This window comes from Plecotus auritus (genome assembly GCF_963455305.1).
Source record: "Plecotus auritus genome assembly, chromosome: 3".
NCBI lineage: Eukaryota > Metazoa > Chordata > Mammalia > Chiroptera > Vespertilionidae > Plecotus > Plecotus auritus.
Genome location: NC_137772.1, coordinates 119,130,834 through 119,150,789, shown reverse-complemented (window position 1 = coordinate 119,150,789; position 19,956 = coordinate 119,130,834). Strand labels below are relative to the sequence as shown.

Below are 19,956 nucleotides of genomic sequence, written 5' to 3'. Positions count from 1 at the left end.
TAGCTAGAGTCTTCTTTCAAAAATATGCCAGATCATGTCACCTTCTGCTTTAAACATTCTAATATGAAACACTACAGGCCCGGTGCACAAAACTCATGCATGGATAGGGTCCCTAGGCCAGAGCCAATCTGTGGGGCAACGGGGCGGGGAGGGGGGGCGTGGCGCCCACGCTGGCACCTGCCTTGGCCAGCCTGGGGCCTGCGGGCTGGAGGCAGCTCCTGCGTTGAGCATCTGCCCCCTGGTGGTCAGTGCACATCAAAGTGACCAGTCGTTCCACAGGTCATTCTGCCACTTGGTCAATTTACATATTAGCCTTTTATTATATAAGATTATAAGTGAAAATGATTATTCAGAGTAAAAGCCAACATTCTTACAAATGTCTATAAGGTCCTACCTTTCTACCTGCTCCTGCTACCCAGTCTACTCCAGCTACCTAAACTTCCTCCTGTTCCTCAAATAACCATGCTTCCCTATCAGAGCCTGGGATGTAGTCCCCACTTCCTTGACCTCCTTTAGGTCATTGATTAAATGTCACAGATGCAGTGAAGCCTCCCTGACACTTGATTTAAAAAACTGCACCTTTCCGCATCCCTCCCTAAGCCACCTTTCCAGCTTTACTATCATAGTATTTATCACCGTCTAATATACTATACAATTTACTTAATTAAAAAAAAATTATTTCCCCACTCCAGACCAAGCCACTGAAATGTAAGATTTTGGGGCAAATATTTTCTTTATTTTCTTATTACTAATAGTCAGAATAGTATCTGGCACATAGTAGGTTCTCAATAAATATCTGTTGAATGATCCAAAAAACCTACTTGAGCTTCAACACTCAAACATTCTGAACATGTCCACCTGATTACAGGGTCATCCTTTTTTTTAAATCCTTACCCGAGGATCTATTTTTACTGATGTTAGAGAAGAGAGAGGAAAGGATAGAGAGGGAGGGATCTGTTTTTATTGATGTTAGAGAGAGAGAGGAAAGGATAGAGAGGGAGGGAGAGAGACACAGAGAGAGAAAGATCGATGTGAGAGAAACATCAATTGGTTGATCAGTTGCCTCTCGTACATGTCCTGCCAGGGGACTGAACCCGCAACCCAGGTATGTGTCCTGACCAGGAATCAACCTTTTGGTGTGTGGAAAGATGCTTCAACCAACTGAGGAACCCGCTAGGGTGACAGGGTCATCACTCTTAACCTCTACATAATAGAGTCTACTTTATACAACAAAATAATACAACTATTTACCATATTTTCCAACTAGAATTGATAGATTATTTGTTATGGGAGACAAGTAAAGATGTAATTAACATTTCTGTTTTAAAATAGCATAACATAGAGCTCCACACTAGGATGTCAGAGGAATGGCAGTGTAAGCACACCTTGTCCTCTACCCCTGAAATTTCAATAAGTTAACCAACTATAATTCAACAAAGAAATCCCTGCTCAACACAGATGCACGCCTGAGAGACCCATGTATTGAAACATCTAAAGGTGTGCAACCAGGAATAAACAGGGGGACAAGACGGAGGACAGCGTAGATGGCCCACAGACGCAGCCCGGCAGACTGCAGCAGGCTCTTCCTTCGGCTGGGAGGAACAGAAAGTTGCAGGGCGAGAGGCAAGGGAGCTAACAGTGTCTGAATCAGACAAAGACCAGAACCACAGAGCCCTGCTGCCACTTGGACTCCCAAAACTCACCTCCCATTGCCCTTGGAGTCAGGTATAGGAGCATATTATCTATAAAACAAGATTTTCTATAAATAGTGTTGCAGTAGAACCACCGTTTTGCTCTGTGACTGATCCCCAGGTGGAATGCTTGGGATGGGACCCCATGGGACCTCAGGGGTCGCCATCAGGGAAGCCTTGGAGGTTAAATCTGGGAGATCACAGAGGTAAAGAAATCTTGTGAATCTGTGTCATCTACTAGAAAATAGTAGAAAGACCTCTTCAGAGAAAGCTACATGTCTAGAAAAAGGAGAATAGCAAATAGCATGAATCACCCCGGTAACAAGGATGATCAGAAAGAAAATGAAAAATCCCCAGAAAATAAGCTGGAACATATGGAAAAATGTGATGTAAATGACAGAGATTTAAAGATTGCAGTTCGGAAAATACTCAACAGGCAAGTCAATGCACTCAGGCAATTCAATGCACTCAGAAAACAAGTCAACAAACAAAATGAATACATTACCAAAGAGAATGAAACATTTTAAAAAACAAACAAACGCCAATCAGCAATCCTGTAAATGAAGCATGCAATTAAGGAAATTAAGAGTAAACTACTGAGGATAGAAACAGAGCTAACCAGATGGAGGAAAGAATTAGTGATATTGAAAATAGGCATCAAGAAATGACACAGAGGGAAAGAAAGAGACATGAGCATAAATAAATATGAAAGAGCACTATGATAATTATCTGACTCCACCTGAAAAAGCAATGAATCCAAAGAGGTCGTCCTCTTCAAGGCACTTGGTAATAAAATTGTCAAAAATCAATGACAAAAAAACATTCTCAAAGCAACCAGGGAAAAGAAGGAAGTGACCTACAAAGGAAAACCCATTAGAATTTCATCTGACTTCTCAGCAGAAACTCTACAGCCAGAGGAGAGTGGAACCAAATATTCAAACATCTGAAAGAGAGAAATTATCAGCCATGTATAATATATCCAGAAAAATTATCCTTTAAATATGAAGGATAAATAAGACATTCCTAGACATACAGAAGCTGAGGGATTTTATCACCAGAAAAACATCCATTGCAAGAAATACTCAAGGGAGTTTTTCTACCTGAAACAAAGAACGTAGGTCACAACACTAAGAGTAAGAGCACCAAAAAACTTACAGCATAAACAGGTATAATCTGTGACAACAAAAACATAAAAGGGGAGAAGTCTGAACTAGCAAAGAAAAATGAAGATGCACTCAAAAGAAAAACAAAACAAAACTATGGTATACATGCAACTTCATTTTTTATAAACCTAATGGTAACCACACATAAAAATCCCCAAACCAGGACACATAGCTTAAAAAGAGAAAACAAAGGAAAGAAGTATGGAATACCACCAAAGAAAAACGACAGAAACACAAAGGAAAAGAACCAATGGAAGCACAAAGCTACCAGAAAACAAAAGATTAAATGTCTATAGGAAATCCTCAAACATAAATAATTATCCTAAATGTAAAAGGTCTGAATTCACCAATAAAGAGGCACAGATTGCAGAGTGGATAAAAAACAAAACCCAACCATATACTGCCTACAAGAGACACATCTAAGCTGCCAAGACAAAGGTAGATTCAAAGTAAAACAGTGGAAAACGATTCTCCAAGCAAATAACATCATTAGAAAAGCAGGTATAGCCATACTTATATCTGACAAAACAGAGTTCAAGATAACAAAGATAATAAGAGACAAAGATGGACACTTTATAATGAAAAAGGGAATACTACCTCAAGAAAACATAACACTTCTTAATATATCTGCACCCAGCCAAGGACCACTGAAATATATAAAACTACTCACAGAACTAAAGGAAGAAACAGACCAAAATACAATCATAGCTGGGGACCTTAATACTCCATTGACAGCTCTATACAGATCAACCAAACAGAAAATCAATAAAGAAATATCAGCCTTATACATTCTTTTCTAGTGCACATGAAACATTCTGAAGGATAGACCATATGTTGGGTCACAAAACTAGCATCAACAAATTCAAGAAGATTGAAATTATACCAAGCATATTCTCTGACTACAATTCCTTGAAATTATAATTCAACAGCAAAAGGTAAGTAAAGAAACCCACAAATACATGGAGATAAAACAACATACTACTGAAAAATGAGTGGATCAAAGAAGAAGTAAAAGATGAAATAAAAATATATATAAAGACAAACGAGAATGACAATACAACATACCAAAACTTATGGGATGTAGCAAAAGCAGTAATAAGAGGGAATTTTATATCATTCCAGGCCTATCTTAAGAAACAAGAGAAATCCCAAGTAAACAACCTAACATCACATCTTAAATAACTAGAAAAAGAAGAACAAAAGCAACCCAATGTCAGCAGAAAAAAAGTAAATAATAAAAATTAGAGCAAAACTGAATGAAATAGATAAAAGATTATATAAAAAATTAATAAAACAAAGAGCTGGTTCTTTGAAAAGATTAATAAAATCGACAAAACCCTGGCTAGACTCACTAAGGAGAAAAGAGAAAAGACCCATATAAATAAAATCAGAAATGAGAGAGAAGTCACCACAGACATCACAGATATACCAAGGATCATACTAGAATATTATGAAAGACTGTCACCAAATTCAATAACCTAGAAGAAATGGATAAGTTCCAATTCCTAGACAAAATCATGAAGAATTGGAAAATCTAAATAAACTGATTAGTAGTGAGGAAATTGAAATTTCCCAACAAATAAAAGTCCAGACCAGATGACTTCCCCAGTGAATTCTACCAACATTCAAAGAAGATTTAAAACCTATCCTTCTCAAACTCTTCCAAAAAATTGAAGAGCCAATACTTCCTATCACATTCTATGAGGTTAATATAAACCTGATACCAAAATCTGGCAAAGAATTCACAGAAAAAGAAAACTACAGACCAATATCTCTGATGAATACAGATGCGAAAATTCTAAACAAAATACTAGCAAATTAAATACAACAGTACAGCCCTAACGGGTTTGGCTCAGTGGATAGAGCGTCGGCCTGCGGACTGAAAGGTCCCAGGTTCGATTCCGGTCAAGGGCATGTACCTTGGTTGCGGGCACATCCCCAGTAGGTGTGCAGGAGGCAGCTGACTGATGTTTCTCTCTCATCAATGTTTCTAACTCTCTATCCTTCTCCCTTCCTCTCTGTAAAAAATCAATAAAATATATTAAATACAACAGTACATTCAAAAAATAATACATCATGATCAAGTGGGGTTCATTCCAGGGACACAAGGAATGGTTCAACAAATCAATCAATGTAATACATCACATTAACAAAAGGATACAAATCATATGATTTATCAATAGATGCAGAAGAAGCGTTTGATAAGCTGTAACATCCATTTATGATTAAAACACTCAATAAAATAGGAATAGAAGGAAAGTACCTCAACGTAATAAAGGCCATATATCAGGCGTCCTCAAACTACGGCCCGTGGGCCACATGCGGCCCGCCGAGGACATTTATCTGGCCCGCTGGGTGCCGCTGCCTGTCCTGCTTAGCAGCTGACTCGTCCCGGGCCCGCAGTGCGCATAGGAATTTGTTCATAGTTTTTTTTTTTAAACTATAGTCCGGCCCTCCAACGGTCTGAGGGACAGTGAACTGGCCCCCTGTTTAAAAAGTTTGAGAACCCCTGCATGATACTCAGCTAATACCATACTCAATGGTGAAAAATGGAAAGCTTTTTCTCAGGAACAAGACAAGGAGGTCCACTCTCACCACTCCTATTCAACACAGTGCTGGAAGTCCTAGACAGAACAATAAGGTAAGAGAAAGAAATAAAAAGCACCCAAATAGGGAAGGAAAATGTCAAACTGTCACTTTTTATGTACAACATGATTCTGTATATAGAAAACCCTAAAGACTCCACCAAAAAGCTATTAGAAACAATAAACAAATACAATCAAGTTGCAGGATACAAAATCAATATGCAAAAACCCATTGCCTTCCTCTATACTAACAACAAAATATCAGAAAAAGAAATGAAAACACACACACACACACACACACACACACACACACACACACCTCAAAACAATCTCTTTTGCAATTGCAACCAAAAGAATAAAATACCTAGGAAAATTACAAAGCATTATTACAAGAGTTTGAAAAAGACACAACCAAATGGAAAAACATTCCGTGCTCATGGATTAGAAGAATCAACATAGTTAAAATGGCCATATTACCCAAAGTAATATACAGATTTAATGCAATCCCCATCAAAATCCCAATGTCATTTTTAAAAGAAATAGAATGAGGAATCATCAGATTTGTACGGAACCACAAAAGAACCTGAATAGCCAAAGCAATCCTGAGAAAAAAGAACAAAGCTGGGAAATAAATGGTGCTGGGAAAACTGGAAAGTCATGCAAAAGAATGAAACTGGATTAGTTTGTCCCCATGTACAAAAATTAATTCAAAATGGATCAAAGACCTAAATATAAGACCCCAACCAGTAAGTTACATAGAAGAAAATATAGGTATCAAACTTAAGGACCTTGGTCGGAGAGAACATTTTATAAACTTCACCCCAAAGGTGAGGGAAATAAAGGTAAAAAGAAATGAACGAGTCTATATCAAACTAAAAAGCTTCTGCACAGCAAAAGAAACCGACAACAAAACAAAGAGGTAGCCAACCAGATGGGAGATGATATTTCAAACAGTGGCTCTGACAAAGGTTTAACTTCCAAAATGCATAAAGAACTCAGAAAAATCAACATCAAACAAACAACCCAATCAAAAACTGGGCAGAGAACCTGAAAATACACCTCTTCCAAGAAGACATACGAACAGCCAATAGACATATGAAAAGATGTTCAACCTAACTGGCCATTAGGGAAATGCAAATCAAAACTACAATGAGATACCACCTTACACCTGTTAGAGTGGCTATTAACAAGACAAGCAATAACAAGTGTTGGAGAGGTTGTGGAAAAAAGGGAACCCTCATTCACTGCTGGTGGGAATGTAGACTGATACAACCACTATGGAAAGCAGTTTGGTGATTCCTCAAAAAATGAAGAATAGAGCTACCAATTCCTCTTCTGGGTATATATCCAAAAAAACTCCAAATCATGTACAAAGATATACATACCCCTATGATCATTGCAGCAATATTCACGGTGGCCAAGACATGGAAACAACCAAACTGTCCTGTGATAGAGGACTGGATAGAGGATGTGGTACATTTACACAATGGAATACTACTCAGCCATAAGAAAGGATGTAACAGTGCCATTTGCAACAATAAGGATGGACCTTGAGAACATTATACGAATGTTCTCATATGTGGGACATAAACCTGAAACTTGTGAACACAAACAGCAGTATGGTGGTTGCCAGAGGGAAGGGAGTACAGGGAAAAGGGAGCCCTCATATATAGTGACAGAAGATTTGACTCTGGGTGGTGGCCACAGGGTGCAATATACAGATCTTATAACAGAAACCCACACCTAAAACCTATGTTTATCGTGACCAATGTCACACCAATCAATTTAATTAATAAATAAATAACACAACAGTAACAAAATACCAAAATATTCCAATTACCTAACAAAATACATAACAAAAATTTAAGAAAAATGTTTTATCACTTCCCCAAAAGCATAAATTTTGGAAAGATTTATAGAGATAATAAAGAACCAGGGGCTCTGGCCAGTGTGGCTCAATCGGTGGGAGCATTGTCCTATGAACCAAAAGCTGTGAGTTTGAGTCCTAGTCAGGGCACATACCTTGGTTGCGGGTTCAATCCTTCGTCCAGACACATATAAAAGGCAACAAATCAATGTTCTCTCTCACATCGATGGTTCTCTCTCTCTCTCTCCCCAACTCCACCTTCTCTAAAATCAATAAACATATCCTCGACTGAGGATTAAAAAAGTTTTTAAATAATAAGGGCACTATAGAAAGGTTTTTCATCTCTTTCCACTGGCTTAAGGTAATACATCTCTGATAGCAAAAAGTTTAAATTATGTTTATATAAACATTAGAATCATAAGAAGTTATATAGTTTCTAAATTGTTGTGTTAGGGCAGTAATGTTTACTAATTTTTGGCATTACTGATATTTAAGTACTTACGTTTAATTTTTAGCAATTCTATTTCATATTTATTGAAATACACAGTGGAAGAGAATATGACACAAGTGTACATGTGTGGAGGTCTATGATAAGGCCAATTCAAATTTAACTTTTCTTATCAGTCTTTATTTTGTAAATGTATAAGGAAAATGTCCCAATTTAAGAAAACCAATTCATTAAATGCTAAGACAAACCATAATTCACTTTTCAAAAGACTTCAGCAAAATGTCAATTGAACCATAATGCGTTTAAAATGATTTGATGTAACTCTAGCTGGTTTGGCTCAGTGGATAGAGCCAGCAGACCAATTGTTCCAAAGGGTCCCAGGTTCAATTCTGGTCAAGGGCATGTACCTCGGTTGCACACTCCTCCCCAGCCTCGGCACTGGTCAGGGTATGTGCAGGAGGCAACCAATCGATGTGTTTCTCTCACATTGATATTTCTCTCTGTCTTTCCCTCTCTCTTCTACTCTCTCTAAAAATCAATGGAAAAATATCCTCAGGTGAGGAATAAAAAATAATAACAAAAAAATGATTTGATGTACAAAAATTTGATTCCTAGCCAACTTTTTAAGTTCAAGAGAGATAAGGAAAGAGAAAAAAGAAGAGCTTGTGAGGAAGAATGATTACAGAATATATATAAAGTTAACACCTCTTTTTGCACAGAGTACCTATAAAATTCTTCTTTTCCAGCCTTCCCATCATTGGAGGGTACAAGCCATCCACCGTCAGCCAGCTGTGTTCCTTTTCCAGCCCATGAGCCTTCCTTACCAAAATAATCTTGAGTGTGAAACTGAAAAGACTCTGCATTTTTGCTGTTAATTGTTAGGCAATGTTTAGAGACGCCATACATATACAGCTGCACAAAAGAAATAGAAAAATTTGATAATGAATGAAAAACAAAATAAACAAAAAAGCATGTTTCACAGAATAGAAACAATTTAACAAACTGAAACTGAATTTACTCAAAATTTTCATTTAAATATTAAAATATTCACTATAAAAATATTTAACTTATTTACCAGAAGCTAAAATGCTGATGTACTAGAAATGACTCCCCAACCCCCCAATTCGAGAGTCTGTTGCCCCTTTTTCATTCCCCTGTTTATATGCCTCCTGCTATATCTGCCATTGGAAGTCATTGTGGGGGTAAAAAAGTAACAATGTTTTACAAAATCTCTTCAGTTAAAAAATTTAGAAGGGAGAGAATAGTAAAAAGTGTATTTCAGGGAGTCTGATCTCAGGAGGTCAGATTTCTACATAGGCCTGGCCTATTTCAAGGTGCACACTTTCACCCCAGAGGCCTGATCCCAGAGTATCTTTTCCTTCATTCAGACTTCACTCTGGAGTCAGACTCCTTGCTTTGGAATTGTGGCTCTTCTACTTGCTTAGTTAAGTGACTTTGGGGACAGTTACTTAACCTTCTCTGTGCTTCAGTTCTTTCATCCATAAAATGAACAAAATAATGGTGCCTTTCTTTTAGGTGCTTGTGAAGGTTAAATAAGATATAACCAGTAGGCACAGAGTTTAGAAGAGTGCCTAGCACATAGAAAATGCTCAATAAATGTTACCTATTAATATTACCAATATCATTTTCACTTTTCCAGTGCCTAAAATGCTAACTAGATAGTAATCCTATCTAATAAAGAGGGAATATGCTAATTGACCCTCATGCCGTCGCAAAGATGGTGGCGCCCACAGCCAATAAGAAGGGAATATGCTAATTGACTGCCATGCCCTCAAAGATGGCGGTGCCCACAGCCACAAGATGGTGGCGCCTAGTTCCCTCAGCCCCATTGGGGCTCCTGCCTCCGGAGTCCCCCAGTTCCCTCAGCCCCGCAGCTGCCCAGGGCCGGCCCGAGGTGCAGGCAAGTCTCGGATGGCGGCTGCCCAGCCGCCCAGGGCTGCCCGAGGCTCAGGTAACCAGGGCGGGCCGAGGCTTGCACTGCCAGCAGTGGCAGCAGCAGAGGTGTGATGGGGGCGTCGCCTTCCCCTGATCGCCAGGTTGCCTCCCACCCCTGAGGGCTCCTGGACTGTGAGAGGGGGCAGGCTGGGCTGAGGGACACCCCCCTCCAGTGCATGAATTTTCATGCACCGGGCCTCTAGTCTATAATAATAAAAGCGTAATATGCTAATTAGACCAGATATCCTTTGGATGAAGCCGGGGCTGCAAGGGAAGCCCGGGTCCTTAGTGCCTGTTGGTGGCCGGAGGGAAGCCAGTGCCAGCAGCCAGAGGAAGGAAGGTCTACTCTTGCATGAATTTTGTGCATTGGGCCTCTAGTAGCTTAATAATAATCCTCTTTTAAAATTGTGAATAACTCTTAGTGAGTTCAGGACTCTGAGTTATTCACAATTTAAGTTCAATGAGACTACTTTCCTCTAACACCTAGCCAAGAGCACTTATAGTAATAAAATACATTTTGAAAGGGGGAGAGAAATACTACTAGTAATTCTGAAATATAGATCACTCTGTAGGATTAAGGCAGTAGAGGAGGAGAAGGCTGCCCCTGTAGGTGGATTAGGAACATGATTTCATTCATCCATTCATTGCTGCCTCAATTGGTTCTTTGTTTAAAAAGGACAATTTGGAGATACCAGTTAATAAAATAAAATTACAAGTTGCTATAAAAGCTATTAGCATTGTCAACAAAAGCTTACCTGTTTATGGGAACATGCAGAGGGAACTTGGCCTTCTACTGCTACTTTCAGAGAGATTCTAGGCACAGTGGATGTTTTTGCAAGATACAGACTTCCTGGCTGTGGAAAAATTTGTTGGCTATGTTTCTTTTTAATACGCATATCCTGTATATCTCTGGCATTCTGAAGATTTGCATTGAAATCTATTAAGAAATAAGTAGCAAAAAATAATATTTGAGTATGAAATTTAAAAAGCACAACCCTTGCTTTATAAAATTATACATTATTAGCTGTAATTTTAAATCTTCAGGCATGAAAAAAGTTTCAACTTCTAAAGAACAGAAATATGTCTATTATTTTTATTTCAGATTTAGAAGAAAATAAGTAGCCTGGGAAAAAATATATTCCAATAATAGCAATCCTAGGTGTGTATCTAATTACTTTTTTAAAAACAAGAAAGTCCACAAGTAGTTACCTCTGAAAGACAATATTAGAGTAATTTAAACCTAATCTCTGGACTTGGAAAAATCTAAGGCATTAAAGAAGGTTTTGAAATTATTAATCGTTACAAAGGGGGGAAATCCTCAAAGGATTATTTAATATAAGAAATATCTAACTGAAAGGCAAAATTATGTCAACACAAATTTTCACAAAATACCTAAAGGTTCTTCTTCACACTTTGTGGAGATTATAGTTGCTATTTGATTGGAGTTATCTTTGTTGGGCTGATGAATTTTACTGTCATTAATATTATTTTTACTACCACCAGAGCCATGTTCACCTATGTTTTCTTGTTTTTGTTTGTTTTCTTCCAAATCATTATTGCTGCCAAGACACTGATTATCTCTGTGAAAATGTGATTTCGTTTTAAAAGGTGGGACAAAAACTTTCATTGGTTTGCCTATAGTAATTGAGTATCTCCTTTTTTTATTTTGTGTGGCAGGAACCTTATAAAATGGCTGTCCCAAAATTGATAAATCACTTGAAGATTTTTCCAAAGTCGGCTGTTCATAAAAATGAGATTTGGACAGAAATTCTTGACCAGGTTCAGTAAAATTTGGAGTCTGTATTTTTTGCCTTTCCTTAGTTGTGCTACAATGGGAAGAAAACATTTGTTTGATTAGTTACCAATAAATATATATACACACACACACACACAAATTATGGAATATGCATTTTGGGGGAGACCCTTATTGCTACATAGTGATAATGAAGCATTCAGCTTATATAAAAACTGCTGTTTGAAATTTTAACCCTGCTATTTTGGCTTCTGTAAATGCTTGCTTGCTTAAATAGTAAGGAAAATAAGACTACTCCCATTCCAGAGAGGCCGTGGACTATGTCCTAGACCAGGGGTGGGCAAACTTTTTGACTTGAGGGCCACAATGGGTTCTTAAACTGGACCAGAGGGCCGGAACAAAAGCATGGATGGAGTGTTTGTGTGAACTAATATAAATTCAAAGTAAAGGAGCGGAGGGGAGAGCAAGAGAACCGGATAGAACAGCTGGATCCAGCCCGCGGGCCGTAGTTTGCCCACGGCTGTCCTAGACAGAGTTGTCAGTGCTGACACCAGGCCAGGCCTTGAGATATGGTCTCAGGGCCCCTTCCCAGCACGTAGGCCTTCTTTCCCAGAAGGTCCAAAAGTCTCATTCCAAATTTGGGAGACAAAAGAGCTAGGAAAAGTATAAATAGAAAAGGTTTCCTCCATGTAGGGGGGCCCAGAATTTGAAAGGCACATTTTTCTCTGGCCCTGCGCTTAATAAAATGTAACTCCCGTTCTCTAAGCATGGCTTGGATTTTTCCCGGTCTTCTGTAACATAATGGTTCCCTGACCGAGAAGAAGGACAAACATGCTGGCCTTTTGGCCTCCGGTGGGTGGACCGGGTTTGGAGCCCGGGGAGCTGGACAGGCCTCTGGGAGGCACCGCTCTACTGATTTAGCAGAATTGAACCAAGGAACTCTGGGCACTCCCGGTCCTCAGCCTAGGACCCGGCCGGCATCTGGAGAGAGTGGACGGACACTTCTAGACCTCTCGGCAGAATCGGTAAGGTAGGGGCCCTATCAGTCAGGCCCACTCCAAGTGAGTGGAAGGGGGAACTTAATCACCTCCCCGGAAGTCAAGGACTTCCTCAGGCAATTAATCAGGAATTATGTGGACTGTTTAAACTCTGAGTAAATATCTGGTAGAAGTAAAAAACTCAGACTGTCTGGCGTATAAATGTTAAGTGTGAGAATCTGTGTGAAAGACAGTGCAAACCCTGCTTTAGGAGGAAGACAGTAGAGAACTTTTAATTGCTTTTCCTTGATTTATAATTTTGCTGTGTTAGTTTAAAATCTTGGAATTCTAGGGTTAATTTAAAGGTATAAAATTTGTGAAGGTTGCCAATCCAGAGAAGTTTAAACAAAGGCTTGTTGGGTTAAGATTAGTCATAATTAACTGCTTTGTAGGCTGTCTTTTTTCAGCCCTGCTAGCAAACAGAGAATCATGTGGTCCCAAGTATTGCGACCTGCCTGCCCTTCCTGATAGATTTACAGTGGGTCTCTGGAGGAGGAAAAGAGCCGAAAACTGCTCCGGAGCAGGTGTGAGAAAGGGTAGAGGCAGTGGAATTCACTCTCAGCCTGGTGAGATAGAGAAGCCCTAGGCTGGGGGAACAGGGGATGGTTGGAGATATCAGAAGTGGTAAAGGTTGAGATCTTTTGGGGCCTTGGAGTAAAGAAGGAAAATCTGGGAGGGAGAGCAGCTGTTCCTTACGTGTAAAAAGCCTGGTTATACAGGATCTCAGACCGCTTGCCTTATTTCCCCTGCTAAGGCAGAAAAGGGGCGGGTGTCAGCAGGGAGAGCAGGGAGAGATAAGTTTTTGTTGATTTTTGCTTATCTGAACTATGCTAGACTCAAGGCTTTCTACAAAACACAGTGGATCTTCCTCTGCCCTGTTTTCTTCTTTTTAACCCTTCCAATACACATAAAGAAAATCTCATTGTCTGAGCCTGGCAGGGTAGGGTTACTGGGTACTTCTTGGGCGGTGGTGGAATATTCAGTAAAGGAACTTTAAGATATAATATCTTTAATGTTACAACTAGTTTAAGTTTTAAAAATCTCTGTCTCTCAAAAAGTAATATTTTTACCTGCTCTTAGTTTTATCATAGAAGGTCTAAGTCATAAATGTTAATTTAAGAAATTCTGGCTATTTACTTTTTAGGAATCATTAAAGGATTAAGGTTTCAAAGAGATTAAGGTTTCAAAGAATAAGGAATACTGAGTAGAAGGTCTGAGGCATGGTTATGCATTTTTAAAGGACATAGAAAGAAGGTCTGAAGGCTAATTTGGAAGTGTAAAATTTATAAAGGTTGTGTATGTAATAAGGAGAAATGTTGAAAGGAAATCAAATAATACAGGCCAGTAAGCCAGGAAGAGTAAATAATTTACATTCTGCCTCCCTAAACAGAGGGCAAATAGTTATGCCAAAGTACCTGGGAGGGATTGATAAAAGAAATCTAACAGTTACTGTTTGTTATAATACATTCAGAAAATATTACTTTGGAAAGTCCATAGAAAGGACTGGCAAAGAAAATTCTATCTTAAAGCAGGTCAGTGTATTTTTCTCCTTATACAATTCCTCCAAAATTTGGCAATACTTAATATAAATTAGTCTTGATTTGGCTTTTGATAAACATGGGGGTAATTTTGAGGAGAAAAATTCCATTTACAGTTTGTCTCTGCCAGGTCACAAGCCCACCTCCTTCTGTGCCCAGGCCTCATTGTCCCTCTGACAGACAGCAAGGATCTCTTGGCTCTGAGAGAAACCTCCGACCCACCTCAGCATGAAGTATAGCTAGAAGAGCCCACCGACGTCCATTTTCCCTAAAAGAATTCATAGCCAGGAACCTTGAGGTAATATATTAGGCAGTTAGACAGATATGAGCAGAGCAAGGACGATGGGCCAACTAGCACTACCAGATGTAATTAAGTCTTTCCATCTCTACCTATGTGAGACCAGGGGACTCCCCAGAAGCAAGAGGGAACAAGGCTGCAGATGAAGCAGCACGGGAGGCTGCCCTAAAACTAGTGGGGCCTCTACAGATTCTAGTGACTCTGCCAAACCCTGACCAACACTCCTCACAAGATTACATGGAAACCCAATCTAGAAAAGCTGAAATCCATAACCAATCTTTACTCAAGTTCTTACAGGCTTTACAGTTCACCCAGAAAGCAGTCCAGAAGCATGTCCAAGGTACTCTGCCTATACTAACTTCTGATCCGGTCCATCCTTCCATCCTGGTGACTGTTTGGGTAAAGAAATTTGCCACACAAGAACTGACTCCTACCTGGAAAGGACCACCCCCACAGCAGACAAGGTCGACGGGATCCCAACGTGGCTTCATCACACCTGGCTTAAGACAGCCCGAGCAAAATAGAGAGTCCAGGACTTTCCGAACCCTCTAAAGATTAGTCCTGGCCCTCATTATATAAAAACTGCTGTTTGAAATTTTAACTCTGCTATTTTGGCTTCTGTAAATGCTTGCTTGCTTAAATAATAAGGAAAATAAGACTACTCCCATTCCAGAGAGGCCGTGGACTATGTATGCCCCAGACAGAGTTGTCAGTGCTGACACCAGGCCAGGCCTTGAGATATGGTCTCAGGGCCCCTTCCCTGCATGTAGGCCTTCTTTCCCAGAAGGCCCAGAAGTCTCATTCCAAATTTGGGAGACAAAAGAGCTAGGAAAAGTATAAATAGAAAAGGTTTCCTCCATGTAGGGGGGCCCAGAATTTGAAAGGCACATTTTTCTCTGGCCATGCGCTTAATAAAATGTAACTCCCTTTCTCTAAGCATGGCTTGGTTTTTTTCCGGTCTTCTGTAACAATACTATTCTGCTGTTTTACATTTCATCATGGTTACCACCCAAAACAATACCACTGTCAAGTCCATTACAACTTCTCATACAAGGACACCAGTCTTTGACTTTACCACGTACTTCCCATAATAGGAAGAGTCTGTCAAACACAGATCCTTGTGCCTCTCTCCTCCAGGTTTATCTCCTTACTCACCTCTTTAACCAGAGAAAGAGCTGTCTGTCTTCTCGTGGCTAACACCTTCTCCTATACTCCTAACCCCAACTAATAACTCTGTCTTTTCAGGAATCCCAATCTTTTTCAGTTATTATTCCATCTACTTTTTTTTATCACCTGTTGATATCTTTTTTTAGTGCTCCTTTCATTTAGCCAGAAAACCTTGCCCACTCTCCCCAAGACATTTTTTCCTCAACCTTGTCTCCCCTTCAAGTTCATACTCACTGTTACTTACCCCTCGTGGGCAAACCTTCCTTAATAGATAACCCTCGATTTCTATTCATTGAATTCTCATTTTTCCCACTACTCTATAAAAATTGTTCTCAATAAAGTTATTCATAACCTCTCAAATGCCAAAAAAATATTGCTTCATATGTACACTCATTCTACTAGACTTTTGGCAGCTGTGACAGTTGACTTTTTCCCTCTTAAAATTCTTACCATTAATACCTATCCCATTGTTGTCCCTTTATTTTTTTCTTTTTTTTCCCTGTATTTTCTTCTTTAGACTCTTAAAAATATTCCTGTCTCCAAAGCTGGATTTCATTCCTAGACCCTTCCTGGGAAAGGTAAGTTATATCGATTGCTTAAATTACCATCTACCTAACAATACAAATATTAACCTGTAACTCATGCCCGACTTTCTCCTAGATGTTATTCCCACACTTTGAACTGCATAGGAAACAAGGCCCAAACTAAATTTATCATCTTCCCTAGCATATACATTCTTCCTAATATTTGATATCTTGTTGAAAACCCCATACTTCCTTTTACCCAACCCTAAACCCCTGGAATTAATTTAGCTACCCATTCATCTATCCATCATATATTTAATGGGGTCCTAATATGTGCCAGGCACTGTCTGGCTGGAGGACAGAGTGACAAACAAAACAAAATTATAGAGTTTACATTCTAGTGGAGGGAAAGAGACAATATGTCACATGGTAGTAAATGCTATGGAGATAAACTTTCTGGTAATTAGCATCTGAAAAAAAGTCTATGCTCACACTTATTTGATATTTTACTTATTTACCCCCCCCTCCCCCAGATACAACAGATAGGAGGGAAGACAATATTGCTCAACACTGTTAGTCTGCTGAACGTTATCTTCATTGTACTGAGGACCCTTTTAATCAAGGAAACTCGTTCTTCAGTACTGATAAGCTTTTTCTTTGAAATTACTCTCTTAATTTTTCCTATTCTTTCTTTTTCAAACTCTAAATTTTCAGACTTTTCTGATTATCTTTTCAGTCCCCTTTTCATCTCTTTCTCTTTTTGTTGTACATTCTGGTAGTGTTCATAACTTTGATCTTCTATTACTTCTACTGAGTTAACTTATTTGTGCTATCATATTTTTAATTTCTAAGAGCTCTTTTGTACACATTTTAAGGATGCAATATGTTCTCTTTCCTAATAATATTAGTTTTTTTAAAGTTTTCTTCTCCTTGCACAATCTATATCCTCTAAGTTCCTTCCTTTCTCTTTCTTTTCTTTTGCTTTGTTTATTTTTGTACTTTGGACACTCTTTCATAGAGGCTTTCTTCCAATGACAGGTGTTCCTTGGGTAACTTCTTATTTCAGAGTGAGGCACTAAAAAGTCAACAGGAAGCTGTGTGCTATGGGTTTGCCCAGTGTTGACTTCACTGTCTGGTAATCTGGCTATGCTGTTTCACATGAGTACCCACAACTGTCAGTATTTTGGGTTTTTCTCCTGAGCTGGTCATATTCCCCAGAAAAAAATCTTTCAGTCTTCTAACTGGAGGCCTGGCTGCCAGCAATGGAAGCCAAGTATGGGAAGGAGGCTCTCTCTTTCATCATTGATGTTTCTCTCTCTCTTTCCCTCTCCTTTCCTCTCTGAAATCAATAAAAATATATATTTTTTAAAATCTTAGTAATTTTAGAAGGGTTTTAAGGAGATAAAATATTTTCCATATATTCCTTTTTTTTATAATGAATGTTGAGTAATTTCCTTAACTCAATTCAACCTCAGTACCTTATCCATAAAATGGGAATAAAATCTGACTACTTTATAAAGTTATGACTAAAAAATGAGCTCATATATGGATAGCACCATAAAGTATGACCCAAGTACATAATGATTTAACCCTAATACAGGCTTCAAAGGGAAGGATTAACTTCTATATGCATGTTAGTGCCATTAATTTTAGAAATATTTATGAAAAAAATACCCATACTTTCCCTATACTGTATTAGAACTTAAAAAAATTTAAACATGTCTTACCATAAGGGTCCACAAGTAATTGGCTCTAAAGAAATGTGATGCATAAACAATCTTCTATCTTTTATTGTGCCTAGAAAAATATTATTTTACATTATGTTTCAATGAAAATGCATTTTATATTAGTTATTAATGAAAGTCTCATAGGATATTTTATTTACTATGTCTATTTATTACACATTCTTTTAAATATTTACACATAAAATTTGATATAATTATAGACTTTAACATTTTCAATGCATATAATGCATGTTCAGTAAATAACTACCAAAAGAAATGTTTGATTCACACTGATGACTGTATTCCAAATAACTCACAGTACAAATATATAAAATAAATCAGTATAAATTCAGTCAGCCAATGTTAATTGTAACGCAAAGGTGTTAGCCAATGAAAATATCTAATTTAAGATTTAGTCTTGTAAAGGTTTAGAAGCTAAACTTTAGGTATTATTCTCAGTATGTAACTTGTACTTCTTATATTTCCAAGTAGTCCTTTGGAAGGGGAGCAGTTGAAAAAACTAGAATTTGCAGATAGAGCCACTTGATCATAAGTACTACATAATCATGAAAAGAATGAGGAAGATCTCTACATACTCATTAGGAATGATGTTCTAAAGCAAACAACACCGACAAACAAAGAAGGTATTAAACCAGTGGTTCTCAACCTCTCTAATGCTGTAACCCTTTAATACAGTTCCTCAAGTTGTGGTGACCCCCAACCATAAAATTATTTTCGTTGCTACTTCATAACTGTAATTTTGCTACTGTTAACGAATCGTAATGTAAATATCTGTGTTTTCCGATGGTCTTAGGCTCTACAGCAGCGGTTCTCAACCTGTGGGTCCTGACCCACAGGTTGAGAACCGCTAGCACTGCTAGCAGGGTCACCTAAGACTATCGGAAAACAGATATTTACATTACGATTCATAACAGAAGCAAAATTACAGTTATGAAGTAGCAACGAAAATAATTTTATGGTTGGGGGTCACCACAACATGAGGAACTGTATTAAAGGGTTGCGGTATTAGAAAGGTTGAGAACCACTGTATTAAACAGTGTATAATATACTGATACCTTGCCCTAGCCAGTTTGGCTCAGTTGACAGAGTGTCAGTGTGTGGACTGAAGAGTCCGTGGTTCGAATTCTGGTCAAGGGTACATGCCTGGGTTATTGGCTCGATCCCCAGTATGGGGCATGCAGGAGGCAGCCAATCAATGATTCTCATCATTGATGTTTCTATCTCTCTCTCCCTCTCCCTTTCTTTCTGAAGTCAATAAAATATATTTAAAAATATATATATATATATACTGATACCTTGTAAGAAAGAATGAGTGTATGTGTGTGTGTTGTGGGTATGTTTGGTAAATTTGAAACTATTATGTAAGGCAGTGAATCTCAAAGGGTGATTCCTAGGGGAGGGATACCCACAACTCTATTAGGGAATCCAAGCTTTCAAAGCCATCTTATTAATAATAATAATCCTATCTAATAAAAGAGTAATATGCAAATTGACCATCACTCCAACACACAAGATGGCTGCCCCCATGTGGTCAAAGATGGCTGCCCCCATGTGGACACAAGATGGCCACCACAAGATGGCCAGCAGGGGAGGGCAGTTGGGAGGGACCAAGCCTGCAAGGGAGGGCAGTTGTGGGGGACCCAGGCCTGCAGGGGAGAGCAGTTGGGGGGTACCAGGCCTGCAGGGGAGGGCAGTTAGGGGTGACCAGGCCTGCAGGGGAGGGCAGTTAGGGGCAAACAGGCTGGCAGGGGAGCAGTTAGGCATCAATCAGGCTGGCAGGGGAGTGGTTAGGGGGTGATCAGGCTGGCAGGCAGAAGCAGTTAGGGGCAATCAGGAAGGCAGGCAGGTAAGCAGTTGGGAGCCAGCAGTCCTGGATTGTGAGAGGGCAGTCGGACATCCCTCAAGGGGTCCGAGATCGGAGAGGGTGCAGGCTGGGCTGAGGGGACCCTCCCCCCCTGTGCACAAATTTCGTGCACTGGGCCTCTAGTAATAATAATAACAATAATAATAATAATAAAGTCATATATGGTTTTTTGTTTGTTTAAAGTATTACATATGTGTCCTTTTTCCCAGATTGACCCCCCACTACGACTCCCACCCGTCTTTCATTGTGTTGACATTCTGAGTAATTATGACATCTGCATTGTCCTGTTGCAGACTTTAGTGTGATGACTGTCTCAAAGA

General features: G+C 39.0%; 1 protein-coding gene across 1 annotated transcript in view; it reads right to left on the bottom strand.

Moving 5' to 3' along the window:
- The window catches only part of BRCA2 (BRCA2 DNA repair associated), an 81,098-nt gene that overhangs the window by 33,390 nt on the left and 27,752 nt on the right, over positions 1–19,956 (bottom strand). The window contains exons 12-15 of the mRNA XM_080662134.1: positions 17,755–17,824; positions 11,103–11,536; positions 10,466–10,647; positions 8,479–8,666 (exon numbers count right to left, since the gene is read on the bottom strand). Coding sequence (XP_080518260.1) covers positions 8,479–8,666; positions 10,466–10,647; positions 11,103–11,536; positions 17,755–17,824 — 874 coding nt within the window. The remainder of the gene's footprint in view (positions 1–8,478; positions 8,667–10,465; positions 10,648–11,102; positions 11,537–17,754; positions 17,825–19,956) is intronic.